The sequence below is a fragment of the Pan troglodytes genome, chromosome 4 (genome assembly GCF_028858775.2).
Source record: "Pan troglodytes isolate AG18354 chromosome 4, NHGRI_mPanTro3-v2.0_pri, whole genome shotgun sequence".
Lineage (NCBI taxonomy): Eukaryota > Metazoa > Chordata > Mammalia > Primates > Hominidae > Pan > Pan troglodytes.
Window position 1 is genome coordinate 168,540,298 of NC_072402.2, and position 20,605 is coordinate 168,560,902.

Here is a 20,605-nt window from a genome sequence, read left to right on the forward strand (position 1 = left end):
ATTAAATAAGTGTTGTTTTGTCCTCTTTAATATTGCTTGTAAACAGTAGTGCCCATTGGAACATATATTTGATTTTTAAAAAATGTTTCATTTGAAAACTACCTATTAGGTTTATTAGATCTTGAATTTCTCCAAGATCCATATCTTGAAACCCTTCACTCTCCACCTTTTTTTTTTTTTTTTGCCATATCCACAGTCTCTTTCATGATTTCCTTGACTGGCTCTGCTGTTGTATATCCTGTGAAGTCATGCACAACATCTGGACAGAGCTTCCTCTAGCAGGAATTTATTGTTTCAGGCTTGATGGCTTTCATGGCTTTTTCTATAACAACAGTGGCATCCTCAGTGGTAAAATCCTTCCAGACTTTCATGAATGTTCTCTCTGTGGGGGTTCTCTTCCATAGTGTTGACAATCCTTTTTATACAGTACTGTGTGTACCGTGTATGACCCGCAATTCAGAGGCTAAATTAGAGATGTGTTTAGGGGCACATAGACCACTTTAATGTCCTCATTGAACTCATGGGGTTCTGAGTGGCCAGGGACATTGTCCAATATGAAAAGAACTTTAAAAGGTATTCCCTTACCGGCAAGGTACTTAGTAACTTCAGGGACAAAACATCTATGAAACCAATCCAGAAAAAGGTTCTCTTCTAGACCTTGTTATACAGCCAGAAGACTGGCAGCTGGTATTTATTTTTTCCCTTCAAGGCTAGGAGATTAGCAGCTTTGTAGATAAGGGCAGTCCTGATCATAAACCTGACTACATAAACCTTGACTGTGGTTGGAACTATGTACAATCTAAGCGTGTGTGTAAGTTTTGATAAATTTTAACTTTTTATAATAGATTTGTGTATATTTTATGATAGTAAATGATAAAAGAGTAGTATCTACATTTATACTTTCTTATTTTTTAAAAATATTTCAACACCATTCGTTTGAGGTGCTTTTTTTTTTTTTTTTTTTTTTTTTTTTTGAGACAGAGTCTCACTTTGTCACTGAGGCTGGAGTTCAGTGTGTGATCTTGGCTCACTCCTCCCTCTGCCTCCCGGGCTCAAGTAGTGATCCTCCCACCTCAGCCTCCCAAGTAGTTAGGACTACAGATGTGACTACCATGCTTGGCTAAGTTTTTGAATTTTTTTTGTAGAGATGGGGTTTCACCATGTTGCTCAGGCTGGTCTCGAACTCCTGAGCTCAAGCGATCCGCCTGCCTCAGCCTCCCAAAATGCTGGGATTATAGGTGTGAGCCACCATGCCCGGCTATGTCCGAGTTTTAAAAAATTGTCATAAGTCTCCAAAAATTTTTCCAATATCTTTATTGAAAAAAATCCACGCATAAGTGGTTCTCTACAGTTCAAACTCATGTTGTTCAAGGGTGAACTGTTATCTTCTTTGGAAAGGTGTCTGTTAAGGTCATCGGCCCATATTTTAATCAGATTGTGTTCTTATTTTTGAGTTTTAAGAGTTCTTTTTGCAGTTTGGAAAGCGGTTCCTTTGATATGTCTTGTGCAAATATTTTCTCCCGATCTGTGGCTTATCTTTTTATTCTCTTGACATTGTCTTTTGCAGAGCAGAAATTTTTCATTTTCGTGACAAAGTTTACCTTATTCATTCTTTCTTTCGTGGATCATGCCTTTGGTGTTGCATCTAAAAAGTCATCACTGAACCAAGGTCACTTAGATTTTCTCTTATTTTATCTTCTAGGCGTTTTATAGCTTTATGTTTTACACTTAGGTCTGTGAACCATTTTAAGTTAATTTTTGTGAAGGGCATGTAGTCTATGTCAAGATTCCTTTTTTCCATGTGGATGTCCAGTTGTTCCAGCACTATTTGCTGAAAAGACTTTTTTCATATTTAAAAGATTCATAACATATTTTGTTACTCCCTTTGCTCCTTTGTCAGAGATCAATTGACTGTATTTATATGGGTCTATTTCTGGGTTTTTTTATTCTGTTCTGTTGATTGGCATCTTAGTTGGTTTTGTGCTGCTGTCACAGAATAGCTGAGACTGGGTAATTTATCAAAAAAGAAATGTATTTCTTACAGTTCTGGAGGATGGAAAGTTCAAGATCAAGGGGCTGGCATCTGGTGAGGGCCATCTTGGTGCATTATCCCATGGTGGGAGGGCAAAGAGAAGGGAAAAGAGAGTGACAAAAGGGGGCTAAAATCGTCCTTTTTAAAGGAACCTACTCCTGAAATAATGACATTAAACCATTCATATGGGCAAAGCACTCTTGGTGTAATCATCTCTTAAAGATCCTGCCTCTTAAGATGTTACAGTGGCAGTTAAGTTTCAGCATGAGTATGGGAGGGGACAGACATTCAAACTGTAGCTGTTGATGTGTCATTTCTTTTGCTGATACCAAACTGTCTTGATTACTGTAGCTTTATGGTGTGCCTTGAAGTAGGGCAGTGTCAGTCTTCCAACTTTGTTCTTCTTCGGTATTGTGTTGGCTATTTTGGTATTGTGTTCGGTATTGTGTTCGGTATTGTGTTGGCTTTTGCCTCTCAATATAACTTTTAGAATCAGTTCATTGATATACACAAAATAAATTACTGGGGTTTTCATTGGGATTGCATTGAATCTTTAGATATAGTTGGAAAATACTGATATCTTGACAGTGTTGAGTTTCCTGTCTAGGCACATGTAATATGTATTCATTTATTTAGATCTTCTTTGGTTTATTTTATTATAGTTTTGTAATTTTCCTCATATGGGTCTTGTACCTACATATTTTGTTAGATTTAAATCTAAGTATTAATATTTCATTTTTGAGGGTACTAATGTAAGTTATTTTGTGTTTTATTTCAAGTTCCACTTGCTGGTAAAGCAGAGTGATTGACTTTGGTATATTAACCTGTATTGTGTAACCTTGCTGTAATCATTTATTAGTTCATAATTTTTTGTCAGTTATTTCGTATTTTCTACATATCATGCCATCTGTGAGCAAAGACACTTTTAGTTCTTCTTTCTTAATCTATATGCATTCTATTTCTTTTTCTTATTGCATTTGCTAGGACTTATAGTATTATGTTGCAAAGCAGTGGTGAGAGGGGACATCTTGCCTTTTTCCCAATCTTAGTGAGAAAGCTTCAAGTTTCTCACCATTAAATATAATTTTAGCTGTAGGTTTTTTGTAGGTGTACTTTATCAAATTGAGAAAGTTGTCCTCTATTCCTAGTTTGCTGAGAGTTTTCATCTCATTCATCATCATTCAACATCAATGGATGTTGAATTTTGTCAAATACTTTTTCTGCATCTATTTATGTTATGTGATTTTTCTTTAGCTTATTGATGTGATGGATTACATTAATTAATTTTTGAATATTGAACTAGCCTCATATATCTTTTTTCTTTCTTTTTTTTTTGTAGTTTCTTTTTGTTCCATGTTCTCTTTCTCTCCTTGCTTTCTTTTGCTTGCCCTTTCTTTCTCTCTCTCACACTCTCTCTCCAGATAGTTCATAAGTTAACTCTCTAGACATAGATTATAGTGTATACTTCTCACTATTAGAATTTAGGGTTGTTTCCATCAGAGGATTTTTAGTTAAATTTTGAGCTGTGTATCGTCTCTTTCCTTTCCCAAATGACATACTGGCTTTTGGGGCAGAGGTAGAAATTGAATGTTTCCCCTTTCTTTTAATTATTTTTATATTTTGATAGCACACTCTAAAAGACTATCTACAAGTTTGGATTTAGAGTTTTGAATTATGAATTATTACTAAAATATATGATTTGTCCAATATTTGGAAACAGGAAACAAACAAAAAATCGGAATGAACCACAATAACCTGATTCAGAGTCCCAGTCATTTTACCTTTTTGACCTTCATATTTTTGGCCTATAAGACAGAATAATAGTAATACATAATAGCAGTATCTTCACATTGCTATGAGAGCCACATCAAGTATTTGATGGGAAGCACTTCACAATTTCTGACATGCTTCATAAACATGAAATATTATTGTTACTGTTATATAGGCTTTTGACACGCAAAGGACCTCTAGTATGTAGCTTTCCAACTTTCTACTGACTTTTGTCTGGGGTTTTTCCCAGCTGTTTGTTGTGGTTGTTGTTCTCCCATGTATCTTCCCAAACATTTCCATTTCTTCTTAGTATGGCTTTTCTCTATTAATTGTACCAGTGAGGAGGAGATTGCTGATGTTTTAAATGATTGTAATTATTGGTGCTTACTAAATTGGAACATTCTTATAGTTTGCGTAAAAAGCATAACATGAGAATATTTTGTGTAAAACATTCAGCTAAAGTAACAGAAACATATTCTAGTGATTTTTTTTTCCCTGCCTTAGATAATGAATTTATTAGCCCTAGGTACCTTTGTTTGGGCAGTCTGGGAACATGTCCTTGTTGGTATCTAGCTTTAAATGTGAAACTTGGGTTGTCTCCTATTTGTTTGTTTTATTATTATTTTGAGATTACCCTCCTCCTAGTGGTCACTGCTACCCACATAGGGTTTGCCTGTATCCACTGCAAGATGAACATTTTCAGGATATTAAAAATAAAAGTGTAATTGAAGTAAATACACTGGATTTTCTTTTATATTCAGGAAGCAGTGTCATCTTCTTAAGTTTTGTTATTGAAATAAAAGATTACATGCAACAAAGCTTAGAACCATATTACTGTGATTCGTAGTAGAAACTTCTCTGATATTTGTCCTAATGCTAAGGAAATTATGCTTTTTTTCAAAATATATTTTATCTTTTTTATTGTATAACTATTTTAATATTAATAAAAATTAAGGTTGAAGTATAATAGTTACAAGAACTTTTTTAAATATCAAGAATCTTACTACAATTATCAAGAATGCTTGTTGCATACATTCTTGGATTTTGGAATTGTTTCCATCAAAGCTGTTTTTAATTAAATATTGAGGTATTTACCTTTTCTTTACTATTTTTCCAAATGGCATGCTGGCCTTTCAGGCCAAAGTGGAAATGGAGTTTTTTCTCTTTTAAAAATTCTTCTTGTAGTTTTCCGAGAGACTTCTTGGTGTATTTGTTATCTGACTTCATTGGTCAACTAGAAAGCTCGTAACTGAATTTGCTACTCACTTTTAACAGTTTTGGTGTGTTAACTTTATTACAAGCTTGACTTTACTATTCTACTCATGCTTTCTTGAATTTATATATTTATTTTGTCATATTATACTGTTTGTGTTTGTTTTTGGTGGGATGGGATCTCACTCTGTCACCCAGGCTGGAGTGCAGTGGCACAGTCATTCTCAGTGTCCCAAGTAGGTAGGACTGTAGGCGCATGTCACAATACCCAGCTAATGTTTTAACAATTTTTTGTAGAGATGGGGTTTATTTGTATTTTTAATGCTACCTCAAGAAGACAGTGTATAGTCACTTTTGCTGTAACATGACATGTTCCTAAAAGTGACTGTGCTATGCAGTGCTACATAATAAAAAGCACAGGGCTTATGAGAGAAATCAGATTATGAAAATAAAATTTAAAAGTTTTGTCAGTGACATATTTAGAAAAAGATACAAATCAAATCAAAGGTTAGTAGAGTTTTACACATGTTAAATGGTTAAGAAAAGCATAGTACAATAAATATGACACTTTACCTTGGGAAAGACTTGAAGTTTGTTCTTAGAAGTGGGCCTCAGAAGGGTTGCAGCTTGTGAGTTATTGTAAAGTGGTGAAAGAAAGATGATCTGAAATAGTATGGAAAGATATAATACCAGATAAGGATGGGTGGGGTTGATAATACATAGTACATGTTTGAGGTGTATGCATTTTGTTCAGTTGGCCTGTATATTAGTCGGTTCTCACACTGCTATAAAGAAATATCTGAGACTGGGTGATTTATAAAGAAAAGAGGTTTAATTGGCTCATGGTTTTGCAGGCTGTACGGGTAGCATGGCTGGGGAGGTCTCAGGAAACTTCCAATTATGGCAGTAGGTGAAGGGGAAGCTGGCATGGCTTACATGGCTGGAGCAGGAGAAAGAGAGAAGGGGGAGGTGCTTCACACTTTAAACAACCAGATCTAGTGAAAATTACTATCGTGAGAACATCAAGGCACCTATAATCCAATCACCTCCCAACAGGTCCCTCCTCCAACACTGGGGACATGAGACTTGGGCAGGGACACAAATCCAAACCATATCAGCCTGGTTTCGGTTTTCTGCATTCACCTAGCATTTTTTGGTAGATAAAATCATGCAGAAACGAAAGTGACATATTCAACAAAAGTGTTCTATTCAAGTTTTTCCCTAATATATCAAATGCATTGGAACAAATTTGCTTTTTCAAAAGAAGCCTAATAAAAGAACTGTATAAATAAACATATATCTTGAGGAGAGCTATTAACTTTTTGTCACAGCATGTCATTGCTACCTCTTTTTCTGTTTTTTTTTTTGTAACAAATACTGCAACTTTTTTGTTTAAAGTTCACAAAATTCTTTTTTTTTTTTTTTACATTAAGTTCTGGGATACATGTGCTGAACATGGAGGTTTGTTACATAGGTATACATGTGCCATGGTGTTTTGCTATACCTATCAACCCGTCATCTAGGTTCTAAGCCCTGCATGCATTAGGTATTTGTCTTAATGCTCTCCCTCCTCTTCCCCCACCCCCCCCCCCTCTTTCTTCATGTGATTCACACTATGTTGTTTCTGAAAAGTCCAGATGACCCATGGAGTGTTTTCTTTGTAGGAAACTACATTCTGAATTACGTGGCATCACAGCCCAAGCTGGCTCCCTTTGTCATCCAAGGTCTTATTCAAGTCATTGCTAAAATCACTAAGTTGGGGTGGTTTGAGGTTCAGAAAGACCAATTTGTCTTCAGAGAAATTATTGCTGATGTGAAGAAGTTTCTCCAGGTAAGAAGTCATTGCTACATTGTTAGAACATCACTACTTGCTTTTTTTGGTTTAGAATACTGCTCTTCTTAAAGCGATATAGTTTGTTTTGTGACTACCAGTACCATGTTAATTATGATTTATTATTTATCCTCTGGATCCTTTATCATTTATTGTTAGTAAATGAGGATCGTGCTATTACATAATTTCCAAATCAGAAGAATGTAAATAATCATGTTTTCTAATTTCAAAATGTGTGTACATTTATGACACATATGTCTATGTACTGTGTATATATAAAACATGTATATAATGCTTTTCATAGATTATGTAATTAAATGTTCATCACAACCTAAAATGAAATAGATTTTATTTTGTAGATAAGAAAACAGGCTTAGAGGGGTTAAATAATTTCTGTAAGATTGCATAGTGACTGATTAACGCATACAGCTAGCATTTAACAAGCCTCCAACTTACGATAAATTTTTTAATTTTTTTATTTTTACACTATACCACATTGACTATATCAGTTTCTCAAGAATGTTTTCAATTTCATCATTACACATTGTATATAGGTATCAAATAGGTACAGCTATTATATATCAATAAAGAATGGTTATTTTAAAAACAATATTTTTAACCTAAGTGATTAAAATAAAGTCATAGTATATGCACATTTAACTTACATAAATTCAGATATATGGACAGCCAAAAAAAAAAACCAAACCAAAACAAAACAAAATAAACAAAGGCAAGAAAACATTAAACTAAATCATGCCAGTGATTCCATGTCCTGGGCTGATTTAGGGAAACCTGAATCTGCTCTTGTTTCCTGTTTACTCTTACTCAGGATGACTGTCATGCCTTGCTCAGTATGATTCAGATATTTGAAGATATATGTATATATTTTTTTCATACAAACGTAATTCCCAAGTAGAAGAGAACTGTTTTATCTGATGTTCAGCTAAAGAAACATGATCTGGACTGGGCGTGGTGGCTCATGCCTGTAATCCCAGCACTTTGGGAGGCTGAGGCGTGCGGATCATGAGGTCAGGAGATCGAGACCATCCTGGCTAACATGGTGAAACCCTGTCTCTACTAAAAACACAAAAAATTAGCTGGGCGTGGTGGTGTGCGCCTGTAGTCCCAGCTACTCGGGAGGCTGAGGCAGGAGAATGGCGTGAACCCGGTAGACGGAGCTTGCAGTGAGCTGAGATTGCGCCACTGCACTCCAGCCTGGGCAACAGAGCAAGACTCCGTCTCAAAAAAAAAAAAAAAAATCCATGCTCTGTTAGTATTCTTGAGGAAAAATTGGCAGTTTTGATTAATAGGTGGTTCAGTTTTGGTTCATGGTTGAGTATGGGCAATTTTGACTTTCGGAGATTTTACTTTTATGCAGTAACTTTAAAATTCAACCCCTGTCTAAGATATAACTTCATCATATAGTGCAGTGCTGGAAACCTCAGAATATGAAATGCTAGGTTATGCTGCTTCTGTCTTATCTATGTTGTTAAAACCTGGTTAACAAATATTTGATCATTTAGAACTTCACAGGAATAAGTGTTCTTAGCTCTGAGGAGATCAGTTTATACTAGGGCAGAAGGATAGTTTATTCAGGACAAGTATGAGCTTCACACTTCAGAGTTGCATTTGTAAGTTTGGCAAGCACAGTAGCATCCCCCTTTTGTCTTTTACTAAGATTGTTCATCAAGATTTATTTGAGTAGACAAGAGGTGACCATGCAGTTCTTTAAAAATAAAGTCAAGGTTGAAATTGAATGAAATTCTTGTTGGCTAACATTTCTCAAGCTCCCTCTTTAGAGGCCAGTAAGCTCAACTTAAGTTGGGATTCAATGTACCTTTACCAGTTCTGGAAGACCAAAAGAAACAACATGTTTTAGCTTGAAAGTTTATTATATAATAGTATCACCATAGAATAGTTAGTACGTGTTTTATATATATATTTATATATATATTTATATATATATACATTTATATTTATATATGGCTTGACCTAACCCTGCATCATGAGAAAGTCAATTTTGGCTTTAGTGTTTTAGTTTTCTAGAATATTATCGTATGGTTCCTTTGAGTATTAGCAGCTTTTGTGAATTTTGTCCTAAAAGTTATTTTAAGTTTGTCACATCTTTAACAGCCTGAACTTCTGTGCATTCTCTTTTTTCTATTATTATGGCCCTCTTGCTGCCACACTCCAAACATACTTATGTGTCTCCTTTCTACTGATATACTCAGGAGATCCTACTGTCATTTAGGGCAGTGCTATTCAAATTACCGGTCTTCAGCAAGATAAGGAGCTTATGTAAGACTGTAAATGAACATAGTGCCTTCTTCATTGAGAAAGACTTGCTATGAAAAAAAAGCCAGCTGACCTAGTGTACTTTGTGACTTAGCTGTTTTGTAATCTGTTACATGCTCTTTATTTTGTCATGGACCAGTAACAAACTATTTTCAGATTAGAATTGAGTTTGTAGGTCATCAATCAGCTGGTTCTAGCAATTGGTCAGGGTACCACACTTTGGGGAACATTAACCTGGTGTACACATAGGATGGATGTTTCAGTGTGTAGGAAATCTGGAGCTCAGTTCAGACACTCAGACTGTCTTGAAAGGCCATAAATAATTAAAATGCAAAAATTGTGAGACCTTTTTTTGTTCTGAGATAATTTGAATTTAATTACATCCAGTGATAATGGAATTCTGTGATAGTTAAAAGGAATGACCAACTATAAAATTAAGATTTGAAAAGTGTATCTATCTTCTGTGTCAGTTTTTAAAAATGATTGCAATGTAATTGGATGCTGCATTTATGATTTTCATAATTCCAGTATGATTTCACACAAGGGTAGTTTGTTAGTAATGTGCATATAAAGTCTGAATTTTAATGATGGAAAATTTGAGATTAAATTGGAAGCTGATTAAATTAAAAACATTGTATAGATAGTCATGTATTTATCTCATTGCATTGTGTACTTTACATGCCATCATTATAGGTATGTAACAATTTCATATACATGCACAATTAATGTTAAAAGAGCCTAAGTGATCCTATCTGATATTAGAACAAGAGATTTGAATTAGTGCCTAAGCTATTTATTATTTATTGTTGAGTGTCTCTATCTCAGTAGGCTTTAAGCAAATTATAGAGCTAAAAGCATTTTTTGCTTATTCTTATTCTTGGTCTTATAAAAGGTATTAAGCTAAATTCTTGTATTTTGAAACTTAGTTTATTATTTGTCCTATAAGTGCTGGAAACATTTTGTTGAGTATCATGCATTTATAAGGGAGGAGCTTTTTCCCATTTAGCTCTGTGTACCCAAATTTATCTTTCAAAAAATAGGTTTGAAATTCTTTTGTTTATAGAACTCATAGCGATTTTTCTTTATATTTTAAAATTTTGTTTCCATTTTATTATTGAGTAAATGTGGTGTTTCAGTCTTTAATTGTTTGTAAATGTTACCTGGTATATACATTAAGAACCAATCACTTGTCTCCACTTAGGCTAAACTTTGTTATTTTCTCCAAAGGGTACTGTGGAACACTGCATAATAGGAGTAATAATCCTTTCTGAATTGACTCAGGAAATGAACCTGGTAAGCGAGCCTTTCCATCTAACAGGAGCCTGAGTTTGCTTAAGTAATGCTGTTTCTTTTCTGCTTTTATTTGTGGCAAAATAGACAGCCTTCATTTTGTGGCATAAAACTCTGAATAATCAAGTTTTTTTTGTGCGTGTCTGTTTTATTGATGGGCTAATTAAGTGGTGGAATATTTTCATTGTTATTGAAGATATCTGCAATAGTACAGAGTATTACAAAGAACAGAGAATTAGACATGGTTCTTGCTCCCATGGGCACTTGGAGAATTGTTCTTTTACCTCATATATATCATAATATGCTAACCATAAGAAATATATGCAAAAGAGAAACAAACCTTTATTCACTTACAAATAAAATATAGGTGGTTTGAGGAATTGATTCTCAACAATGGATACACAGCAGGACTCATTAAAAAACAGGCTTTTTTTTTGGCTGGGCCAGGTGGCTCACGCCTGTAATGCCAGCACTTTGGGAGACTGAGGCACGGGGATCACCTGAGGTCGGGAATTCGAGACCAGCCTGGCCAACATGGAGAAACCCCATCTCTACTAAAAATACAAAAATTAGACGGGCATGGTGATGGGCACTTGTAATCCCAGCTACTGGGGAGGCTGAGGCAGGAGAATTGCTTGAACCCGGGAGGCAGAGATTGCAGTGAGCTGAGATCGTGCTACTGCACTCCACCCTGGGTGACAGAGCAAGACTCTGTCTCAAACAACAACAAGAAACAATACAGGCCTTTTGGGTTGCAGGCCCAATGCAGAGGCCGGCGCGGCTCACAAGCGCCCCCAGCTGACTATGCACCAGAATGACCCAGTTGGTGGTCATACTGGTTGGCCAGTGCGAAAACCAGATTGGCTGCTGCTTCTGGGACCTGGCACTAAGGGAGCACGCCACGGTCAGCCAGAAAGGAATCTGTTATGAGGCAATAAGCAGCTTCCTTAGAAATGTGGATACCAGCTGTCTTGATTGACATGGTAGAAGGGATAGTGAATGAAATTCTGCAGGGACCACTGAGAGATGTATTTGATACCAAACAGCTCATCACTGATACTTCTGGCTCCGGAAATAACTGGGCTGTGGATCACAAAGTTTTTGGCAGTCTGTATCAAGACCAGGTTTTAGAGAAACTCAGAAAGTTGGCAGAGCACTGTGATTGCTTGCAGTGTTTCTTTATAATACATTCCTTGGGAGGATAATCAGGATCTGGGCTTGGCACATTTCTTCTTCTTCTTCTTCTTTTTTTTTTTTTAAATATTCCATTGCACGTGTGTGTATGTACAACCATATTTTCTTCATTGTTATACTTTAAGTTCTTGGATACATGTGCAGAATGTACAGGTTTGTTACATAGGTATACATGTGCCATGGTGGTTTGCTGCACCCATCAACCAGCCATCTATCTACATTAGGTATTTCCCCTAATGCTATCCCTCCCCTAGCCCCCCAACCCCTAACAGGCCCCGGTGTGTGATGTTTCTCTCCCCGTGTCCATGTGATCTCGTTCAGCTCTCACTTATGAGTGAGAACATGCGGTGTTTGGTTTTCTGTTCCTGTGTTAGTTTGCTGAGAATGATGGTTTCCAGTTTCATCCATGTCCCTGTGAAGGATATGAACTCGTCCTTTTTTATGGCTGCATCGTATTCCATGGTGTATATGTGGCACATCTTCTTTATCCAGTCTATCATTGATGGGCATTTGGGTTGGTTCCAAATCTTTGCTATTGTGAATAGTGATGCAATAAACATATGTGTGCATGTGTCTTTATAGTAGAATTATTTATAATCCTTTGGGTATATACCCAGTAATGGGATTGTTGGGTCAAATGGTATTTCTGGTTCTAGATCCTTGAGGAATTGCCACACTGTCTTCCGTAATGGTTAAACTAATTTACACTCCCATCAACAATGTAAAAGCGTTCCTATTTCTCCACATCCTCTCCAGCATCTGTTGTTTCCTGACTTTTTAATGATCGCAATTCTAGCTGGCGTGAGTTGCAGTCTTGCTTTATGAATCTGGGTGCCTCTGTATTAGGTGCATATATATTTAGGATAGTTAGCTCTTCTTGTTGCATTGACCTTTTAACATTATGTAATGCCCTTCTTTGTCTCCTTTGATGGTATCTCATTGAGTTTTGATTTGCATTTCTCTAATGACTAGTGATGATGAGCTTTTTTTCATATGGTTGTTGGCCACATTAATGTCTTCTTTTCAGAGGTGTCTGTTCATATCCTTTGCCCACTTTTTGATGGGGTTTTTTTTTCTTGTAAATTTGTTTAAGTTCCTTGTAGATTCTGGGTATTAGCCCTTTGTCAGATGGATAGATTGCAAAAATTTTCTCCCATTCTGTAGGTTGCCTGTTCACTCTGATGGTAGTTTCTTTTGCTATGCAGAAGCTCTTTAGTTTAATTAGATCCCATTTGTCAGTTTTGGCTTTTGTTGCCATTGCTTTTGGTGTTTTAGTCATGAAGTCTTTGCCTATGCCTATGTCCTTAATGGTACTGCCTAGGTTAGGGTTTTTATGATGTTAGGTCTTATATTTAAGTCTTTAATCCGTCTTGAGTTAATTTTTGTATAAGGTGTCAGGTAGGGGCCCAGTTTCAGTTTTCTGTATATGGCTAGCCAGTTTTCCCAACACTATTTATTAAATAGGGAATCCTTTCCCCATTTCTTGTTTTTGTCAGGTTTGTCAAAAATCAGATGGTTGTAGATGTTGGGCATTATTTCTGAGGCCTCTGTTCTGTTCCATTAGTCTATACATCTGTTTTGGTACCAGTACCATGCTGGTTTGGTTACTGTAGCCTTGTAGTATACTCTGAAGTCAGGTAGCATGATGCCTCCAGCTTTGTTCTTTTTGCTTAGGATTGTCTTGGCTATATGGGCTCTGTTTTGGTTCCATATGAAATTTAAAGTAGTTTTTTCTAATTCTGTGAAGAAAGTCAGTGGTAGCTTGATGAGGATAGCTTTGAATCTATAAATTACTTTGGGCAATATGGCCATTTTCACAATATTGATTCTTCCTATCCATGAGCATGGAATGTTTTTCCATTTGTTTGTATCCTCTCTTATTTACTTGAGCAGTGGTTTGTTGTTCTCGTTGAAGAGGTCCTTTACATCCCTTGTAAGTTGGATTCCTAGGTATTTTATTCTCTTTGTATCAATTGTGAATGGGAGTTCACTCATGATTTGGCTCTCTGTTCGTCTGTTATTGGTGTATAGGAACGCTTGTGATTTTTGCACATTGATTTTGTATCTGAGACTTTGCTGAAGTTGCTTATCAGCTTTAAGGAGATTTGGGGCTGAGATAATGGTATTTTCTAAATATACAATCATGTCATCTGCAAACAGAGACAGTTTGACTTCCTATCTTCCTATTTGAATACCCTTTATTTCTTTCTCTTGCCTGATTGTCCTGGCCAGAACTTCCATTACTACATTGAATAGGAGTGGTAAGAGAGGGCATCCTTGTCTTGTGCCAGTTTTCAAAGGGAATGCTTCCAGCTTTTGCCCATCCAGTATGATATTGGCTGTGGGTCTGTCATAAATAGCTCTTATTATTTTGAGATATGTTCCATCAATACCTAGTATATTGAGAGTGTTTAGCATGAAGGGTTGAATTTTATTGAAGGCCTTTTCTGCCTCTATTGAGATAATCATGTGGTTTTTGTCATTGGTTCTGTTTATGTGATGGATTATGTTTATTGATTTGCATATGTTGAACCAGGTTTGCATCCCAGAGATAAAGCTGACTTGATCATGGTAGATAAGCTCTTTGATGTGCTGCTGGATTTGGCTTGCCAGTATTTTATTGGGGATTTTTGAGTTGATGTTCATCAGGTTTAATGGCCTGAAATTTTCTTTTTTTGTTGTGTCTCTGCCAGGATTTGGTATCAGGATGATGCTGGCCTCATAAAATGAATTAGGGAGGAGTCTCTCTTTTTCTGTTGATTGAAATAGTTTCAGAAGGAATGGTACCAGCTCCTCTTTGTAACTCTGGTAGAATTCAGTCGTGAATCCGTCTGGTCCGGGGCTTTTTTTTGGTTGGTAGGCTACCAATTACTGCCTTAATTTCAGAACCTGTTATTGCTCTATTCAGGGATTCAACTTGGGTTTAGTCTTGGGAAGTATATGTGTCCAGGAATTTATCCATTTCTTCTAGATTTTCTAGTTTATTTGCATAGAGGTGTTTATAGTATTCTCTGATGGTAGTTTGTATTTCTATGGGGTCAGTGGTGATCTCCCCTTTATCGTTTTTTACTGTGTCTATTTGATTCTTCTCTCTTTTTTTCTTTGTTAGTCTGGCTAGTGGTCTATCTGTTTTGTTAATCTTTTCAAAAAACCAGCTCCTGGATTCATTGACTTTTTGAAGGGTTGTTCGTGTCTCTATCTCCTTCAGTTCTGCTCTGATCATAGTTATTTCTTGTCTTCAGCTAGCTTTTGAATTTGTTTGCTTTTGCTTTTCTAGTTCTTTTAATTGTGATGCTAGGGTATCGATTTGAGGTCTTTCCAGCTTTCTGGTTGTGGGCATTTAGTGCTGTAAATTTCCCTCTAAACACTGCTTTAGCAGTGTCCCAGAGATTCTGATACATTGGGTCTTTGTTCTCATTGGATTTAGATAACTTATTTATTTCTGCCTTAATTTTGTTATTTACCCAGTAGTCATTCAGGAGCAGGTTGTTCAGTTTCCATGTAGTTGTGCAGTTTTGAGTGAGTTTCTTAATCCTGAGTTTTAATTTGATTGCACTGTGGTCTGAGAGACTGTTATGATTTTGGTTCTTTTGCATTTGCTGAGGAGTGCTTTACTTCCAATTATGTGTCAATTTTAGAATAAGTGTGATGTGGTTGTGAGAAGAATGTATATTCTGTTGATTTGAGGTGGAGAGTTCTGTAGATGTCTATTAGGTCTGCATGTTCCAGAGCTGAGTTCAAGTCCTGAATATCCTTGTTAATTTTCTTTCTCGTTGATCTCTCTGATATTGACAGTGGGGTGTTAAAGTCTCCCACTATTATTGTGTGGGAGTCTAAGTCTCTTTGTAGGTCTCTAAGAACTTACTTTATGAATCTGGGTGCTCCTGTATTGGATGCATGTATATTTAGGATAGTTAGCTCTTCTTGTTGTGTTGATCCCTTTAACGTTATGTAATGCCCTTCTTTGTCTCCTTCGATCTTTGTTGGTTTAAAGTCTGTTTTATCAGAGACTAGAATTGCAACCCCTGCATTTTTTTGCTTTCCATTTGCTTGGTTAATCTTCCTCCATCCCTTTATTTTGAGCCTATGTGTGTAGGCTATGTGCAAAGGCACATGAGATGGGTCTCCTGAATACAGCATACTGATGGGTCTTGACTCTTTATCCAATTTGCCAGTCTGTGTCTTTTAATTGGGGCATTTAGCCCATTTACATTTAAGGTTAGTATTGTTATATGTGAATTTGATCCTGTCATTATGATTGTAGCTGGTTATTCTGCCTGATAGTTGATGCAGTTTCTTCATAGTGTCGATGGTCTTTACAATTTGGTATGTTTTTGCAGTGGCTGGTACCAGTTTTTCCTTTCCATATTTCGTGCGTCCTTCAGGAGCTCTTGTAAGGCAGGCCTGGTGGTGACAAAATCTCTGAGCATTTGCTTGTCCGTAAAGGATTTTATTTCTCCTTCACTTACGAAGCTTAGTTTGGGTGGATATGAAATTCTGGGTTGAAGATTCTTTTCTTTACGAATGTTGAATATTGGCCCCCACTCTCTTCTGGCTTGTAGGGTTTCTGCAGAGAGATCTGCTGTTAGTCTGATGGGCTTCTCTTTGTGGGTAACCCAACCTTTCTCTCTGTCTGCCCTTAACATTTTTCCCTTCATTTCAACCTTGGTGAATCTGATGATTATGTGTCTTGGGGTTGCTCTTCTCTAGGAGTATCTTTGTGATGTTCTCTGTATTTCCTGAATTTGAACGTTAGCCTGTCTTGGCAGGTTGGGGAAGTTCTCCTGGATAATATCCTGAAATGTGTTTTCCAACTTGGTTCCATTCTCTCCATCACTTTCAGGTACACCAATCAAACATAGGTTTGGTCTTTTCACATAGTCCCATATTTCTTGGAGGCTTTGTTGATTCCTTTTCATTTCTTTTTCTCTAATCTTGTCTTCACACTTTATTTCATTAAGTTGTTTTTTAATCTCTGATATCCTTTCTTCCTCTTGATTGATTCGGCTATTGATGTTTGTGTATGCTTCACAAAGTTCTCTCAGCTCCATCAGGTCATTTATGTTCTTCTCTAAACTGGTTATTCTAGTTAGCAATTCCTCTAACCTTATTTCAAGGTTCTTAGCTTCCTTGCATTGGGTTAGAACATGCTCCTTTAGCTCAGAGGAGTTTATTACCCACCTTCTGAAGCCTCCTTCTGTCAGTTCGTCAAACTCATTCTCTGTCCAGTTTTGTTCCCTTGTTGGCGAGGAGTTGTGATCCTTTGGAGGAGAACAGGTGTTCCAGTTTTTGGAATTTTCAGCCTTTTTGCGCTGGTTTTTCCTCATCTTCTTGGATTTATTTACCTTTGGTCTTTGATGTTGGTGACCTTCAGATGGAGTTTTTGTGTGGATGTCCTTTTTGTTGGTGTTGATGCTATTGCTTTCTGTTTGTTAGTTTTCCTTCTAACAGTCAGGCCCCTCTGCTGCAGGTCTGCTGGAGTTTGCTGGAGGTTCACTCCAGACCCTGTTTGCCTCGGTATCACCAGCGGAGGCTGCAGAACAGCAAAGATCGCTGCCTGTTTCTTCTTCTGGAAGCTTTGTTCTAGAGGGGCACCCGCCAGATGCCAGCCAGTGCTCTCCTGTATGAGGTGTCTGTTGACCCCTGCTGGGAGATGTCTCCCAGTCAGGAGGCACGGGGATCTGTGCCTTAGCAGAGCTTGAGCACCATGCTGGGAGATCCCCTGCTCTCTTCAGAGCTGGCAGGGAGGAACATTTACATCTGCTGAAGCTGTGCCCACAGCCGCCCCTTCCCCCAGGTGCTCTGTTCCAGGGAGATGGGAGTTTTATATATAAGCCCCTGACTGGGTCTGCTGCCTTTCTTTCAGAAATGCCTTGCGCAGAGAGGAGGAATCTACAGAGGCAGTCTGGCTACCGTGGTGGGCTCCGCCCATTTTGAACTTCCAAGTGTCTTTGTTTACACTGTGAGGGCAAAACCGCCTACTCAAGCTTCAGTAATGGTGGACGCCCCTCCCCTCACCAAGCTGGAGCATCCAAGGTTGACTTCAGACTGCTGTACTGCAGCAAGAGTTTAAAGCCAGTTGATCTTAGCTTGCTGGGCTCCGTGGGGGTGGGATCCTCTGCGCTAGACCACTTGGCTCCCTGGCTCAGCCCCCTTTCCAGGGGAGTGAACGCTTATGTCTTGCTGGCTGGCGTTCCAGGTGCCACTCGGCACATTTCTTTTAAAGGTGCTTGAAGATGAATTCCCAGAAGTGTGTAGATTTATGACCTCCATTTATCCTTCCGGTGAGGAGGATGTCATAACTTGACCTCATAATGGCATCTTGGCAATGAAGGAACTTAATGAGCATGCAGACTGTGTGTTGCCCATTGACAGTCTTTATTTGACATCATTAGCAAAGTAGACCTCATAGTGAATTCTGGAAAGTTGGGTACAACTGTAGACGACTTCAAGTGCTGTGGCTTTAAAAAGCCGAATAAGCCCTTTGTTGCAGTCAACAACATTGTGGCAAATTTGCTCAACCTAACAAGCTCCGCAAGATTTGAAGGGTCCCTTAATAAGGACCGTAATGAAATCAGCATGAATTTAGTTCCTTTTCCTCAGCTTCATTATCTTGTATCAAGCCTAACACCTCTGTATACACTGGCGGATGTTAACATTCCTACTAAAAGATTGGATCAGATGTTTTCAAATGCCTTTAGTAAAGATCACCAGCTGCTTCAGGCAGACCCTAAACATAGTCTTTACCTCACCTGTGTGCTCATGGTTAGAGGAAATGTACAGATTTTACATCTTTGCAGAAATATTGAAAGATTAAAACCATCTCTACAATTTGTCTCCTGAAATCAAGAAGGCTAGACCAGCCTGTCCCTCCTGTGGACCATTTTTATTCATTATTAGCTTTAGCAAATAACACATATGTGAAGCCCACATTCATGGAAATGAAAGAGAGATTCATGAGGCTGTACAAGAAAAAAGCTCACCTTCATCACTGTCTACAAGTTGAAGGCATGGAAGAAAGCTATTTCACAGAAGCTGTGTTGTTTTTATCAGCACTCATACAGGAGTGGCCACCACTGTATGAGTGGATGCCAGAAAAAACATACCTGTGCGAGATTTACCAAGCCTAAGCATAGCCGTGTATAAAAGAAACCCTCCAAAATATTTTCTTAATTTCACGTTTTTTCTCACCTTTCTGTTTCAGTATTTCTTTGAGATTCAGAAAGTCCAGTTTGTTTTTCATATTAGGAAATATTTTTGTCTAAAAGAGTGATTTCTGTTTAATCACAATTTGTCGATAATACCAGTGTGTGAAATTAGTGAAATCCTAGTACCTGAACTTCAGACATTTGTCTTCAGAAAAGTCTCCCTTTCTAAAATTGAGAGAATGGAGTTCTTCAGTATTATGTTGTATTTATAACCTCATATTTAGGCATTTATACACTGATAATCATGTCTTCAATAAAAATCTTGTACAGATTTTTATCATTTATATTTTGATATTCTATTTAAATTCTCCTCATTCTGTAAAAGTAGGTACTGGGAATAGAAGAACATAATATAAATATTTCTGTGTAATACCACTAACTATTCAGGGATAGGTTTTATTCCAGCCGTTAAGGAGGTTTTGTTTCTTCTTTAGATAAGAACTTGTTTTCTCAAAAGAATTCTAATTTGTACACTTAACATGTATTTGTATTAAATTTTTAAAATAATTGCTTTCTTATCAAACCAGTTGATTTTATAATAATAAATGTTTATATTAAAAAACAAAACAGGCCTTTTTTCACTTTATGGCTCCTAGTTTGGATTTTTACCCTGTACAAGGGGAGTTTTCAGAAGCTATACTTCTCCCCAACAGTGCTTTTATGATCTGAACGTATTATCACCTGTTCCATTTGCACATAACATGGTTCTAAACAGAATGAAAGCAGAAGTTGGGTTCTATGTGGAGTAATTTTATAATAAAGAGGAATGTAGTGTTTAAAAACTGTCATCTTGAGTGGTATGTGTTTGTGTGTGTGCATGCATGTCCATGCACACATATAGATGTATATATGTAGAAGAGCTTGCATACCCAGGATCACTTGCCAGCTCCCTTTGGAGTAACAATATAGCCATGTGCATAAAAAAATACAAAAGAACCATTTTCTACTTGTGTTCAGTCAGGAATTAGAAAATATTTTTAGATTTATAGGATGGATTTCTAAAATTTAAAGTGATCTCTTAACTTATCACGGCCATCACCTTCCTGAGTCCTCCACCCCAGAGTATATGCTGTGTGTTTGTGTGTACATAGGTATCTGTTAATAATACTGTGTCAGCAGGGATATTATGACAGGGATAATCTTATTGAACTCTAAATATGTCTAAAGAACTGTAGCTTCCTTCTAAAAAAGTACATTTAAATATTTTCATAAAAGTGAAGAGAATAGTATGATAACCTCATGTACTTATCTTCATTTTACAACTTTTTGCTAATTTTGAAACTAGCAGTTTGATTCATTTCGTGCTTCTCAGCATAATAGGAAAATAGTCTGCCCTGGAAATGAGAGTTTGTGCTGTGTTTAGATTATCACTGAAATAAGACTAGTTAATGTGAAGTTCTGGTAAATGTGCAGTTTAGAGAGCAACAGGATAACTTCTTTTTCTTAATTAGCAAACTTACAGAAAAGTTGTAAGTATAGTAAAGAGAAGTTTTTTCTCAACTGACGCTAAGTTGCTAACATAATTCTCCACCACCAGGGAATTTAGTGTATTTCCTACACACAAGGACGTTCTTGTACATAACCACAATACAACCTTGCAATCAGAAAATGAACACTGGAATTATTCCCACTATCTAATCCTCATACCCCATTCAAGATTCACTGGTTATAAACACTCTTTCTAGCAGAAGAACCAGTTTAGGATTATGTATCACATTTAGTTCTTATGTTTTATTAGTCTCCTTCAATCTGGAGAAAAATTTCTCAATCTTT

General features: G+C 37.0%; 1 protein-coding gene and 1 pseudogene across 9 annotated transcripts in view; both read left to right on the forward strand.

Moving 5' to 3' along the window:
• The window catches only part of RANBP17 (RAN binding protein 17), a 442,116-nt gene that overhangs the window by 23,976 nt on the left and 397,535 nt on the right, over positions 1–20,605 (forward strand). For 8 of the 9 annotated variants that reach the window (XR_010157416.1, XM_001152068.6, XM_054684768.2 and 5 more), the window contains exons 4-5: positions 6,679–6,845; positions 10,368–10,433. The exons of the other annotated variant lie outside the window; for it this stretch is intronic. Coding sequence is in view for 7 of the 8 variants with exons in the window: in XM_001152068.6 (XP_001152068.2) it covers positions 6,679–6,845; positions 10,368–10,433 (233 nt within the window). In the remaining variant the exon portion in view is untranslated. The remainder of the gene's footprint in view (positions 1–6,678; positions 6,846–10,367; positions 10,434–20,605) is intronic. 9 annotated transcript variants of the gene reach the window in all.
• LOC104006648 (tubulin epsilon chain-like) lies at positions 11,173–18,996 on the forward strand (annotated as a pseudogene).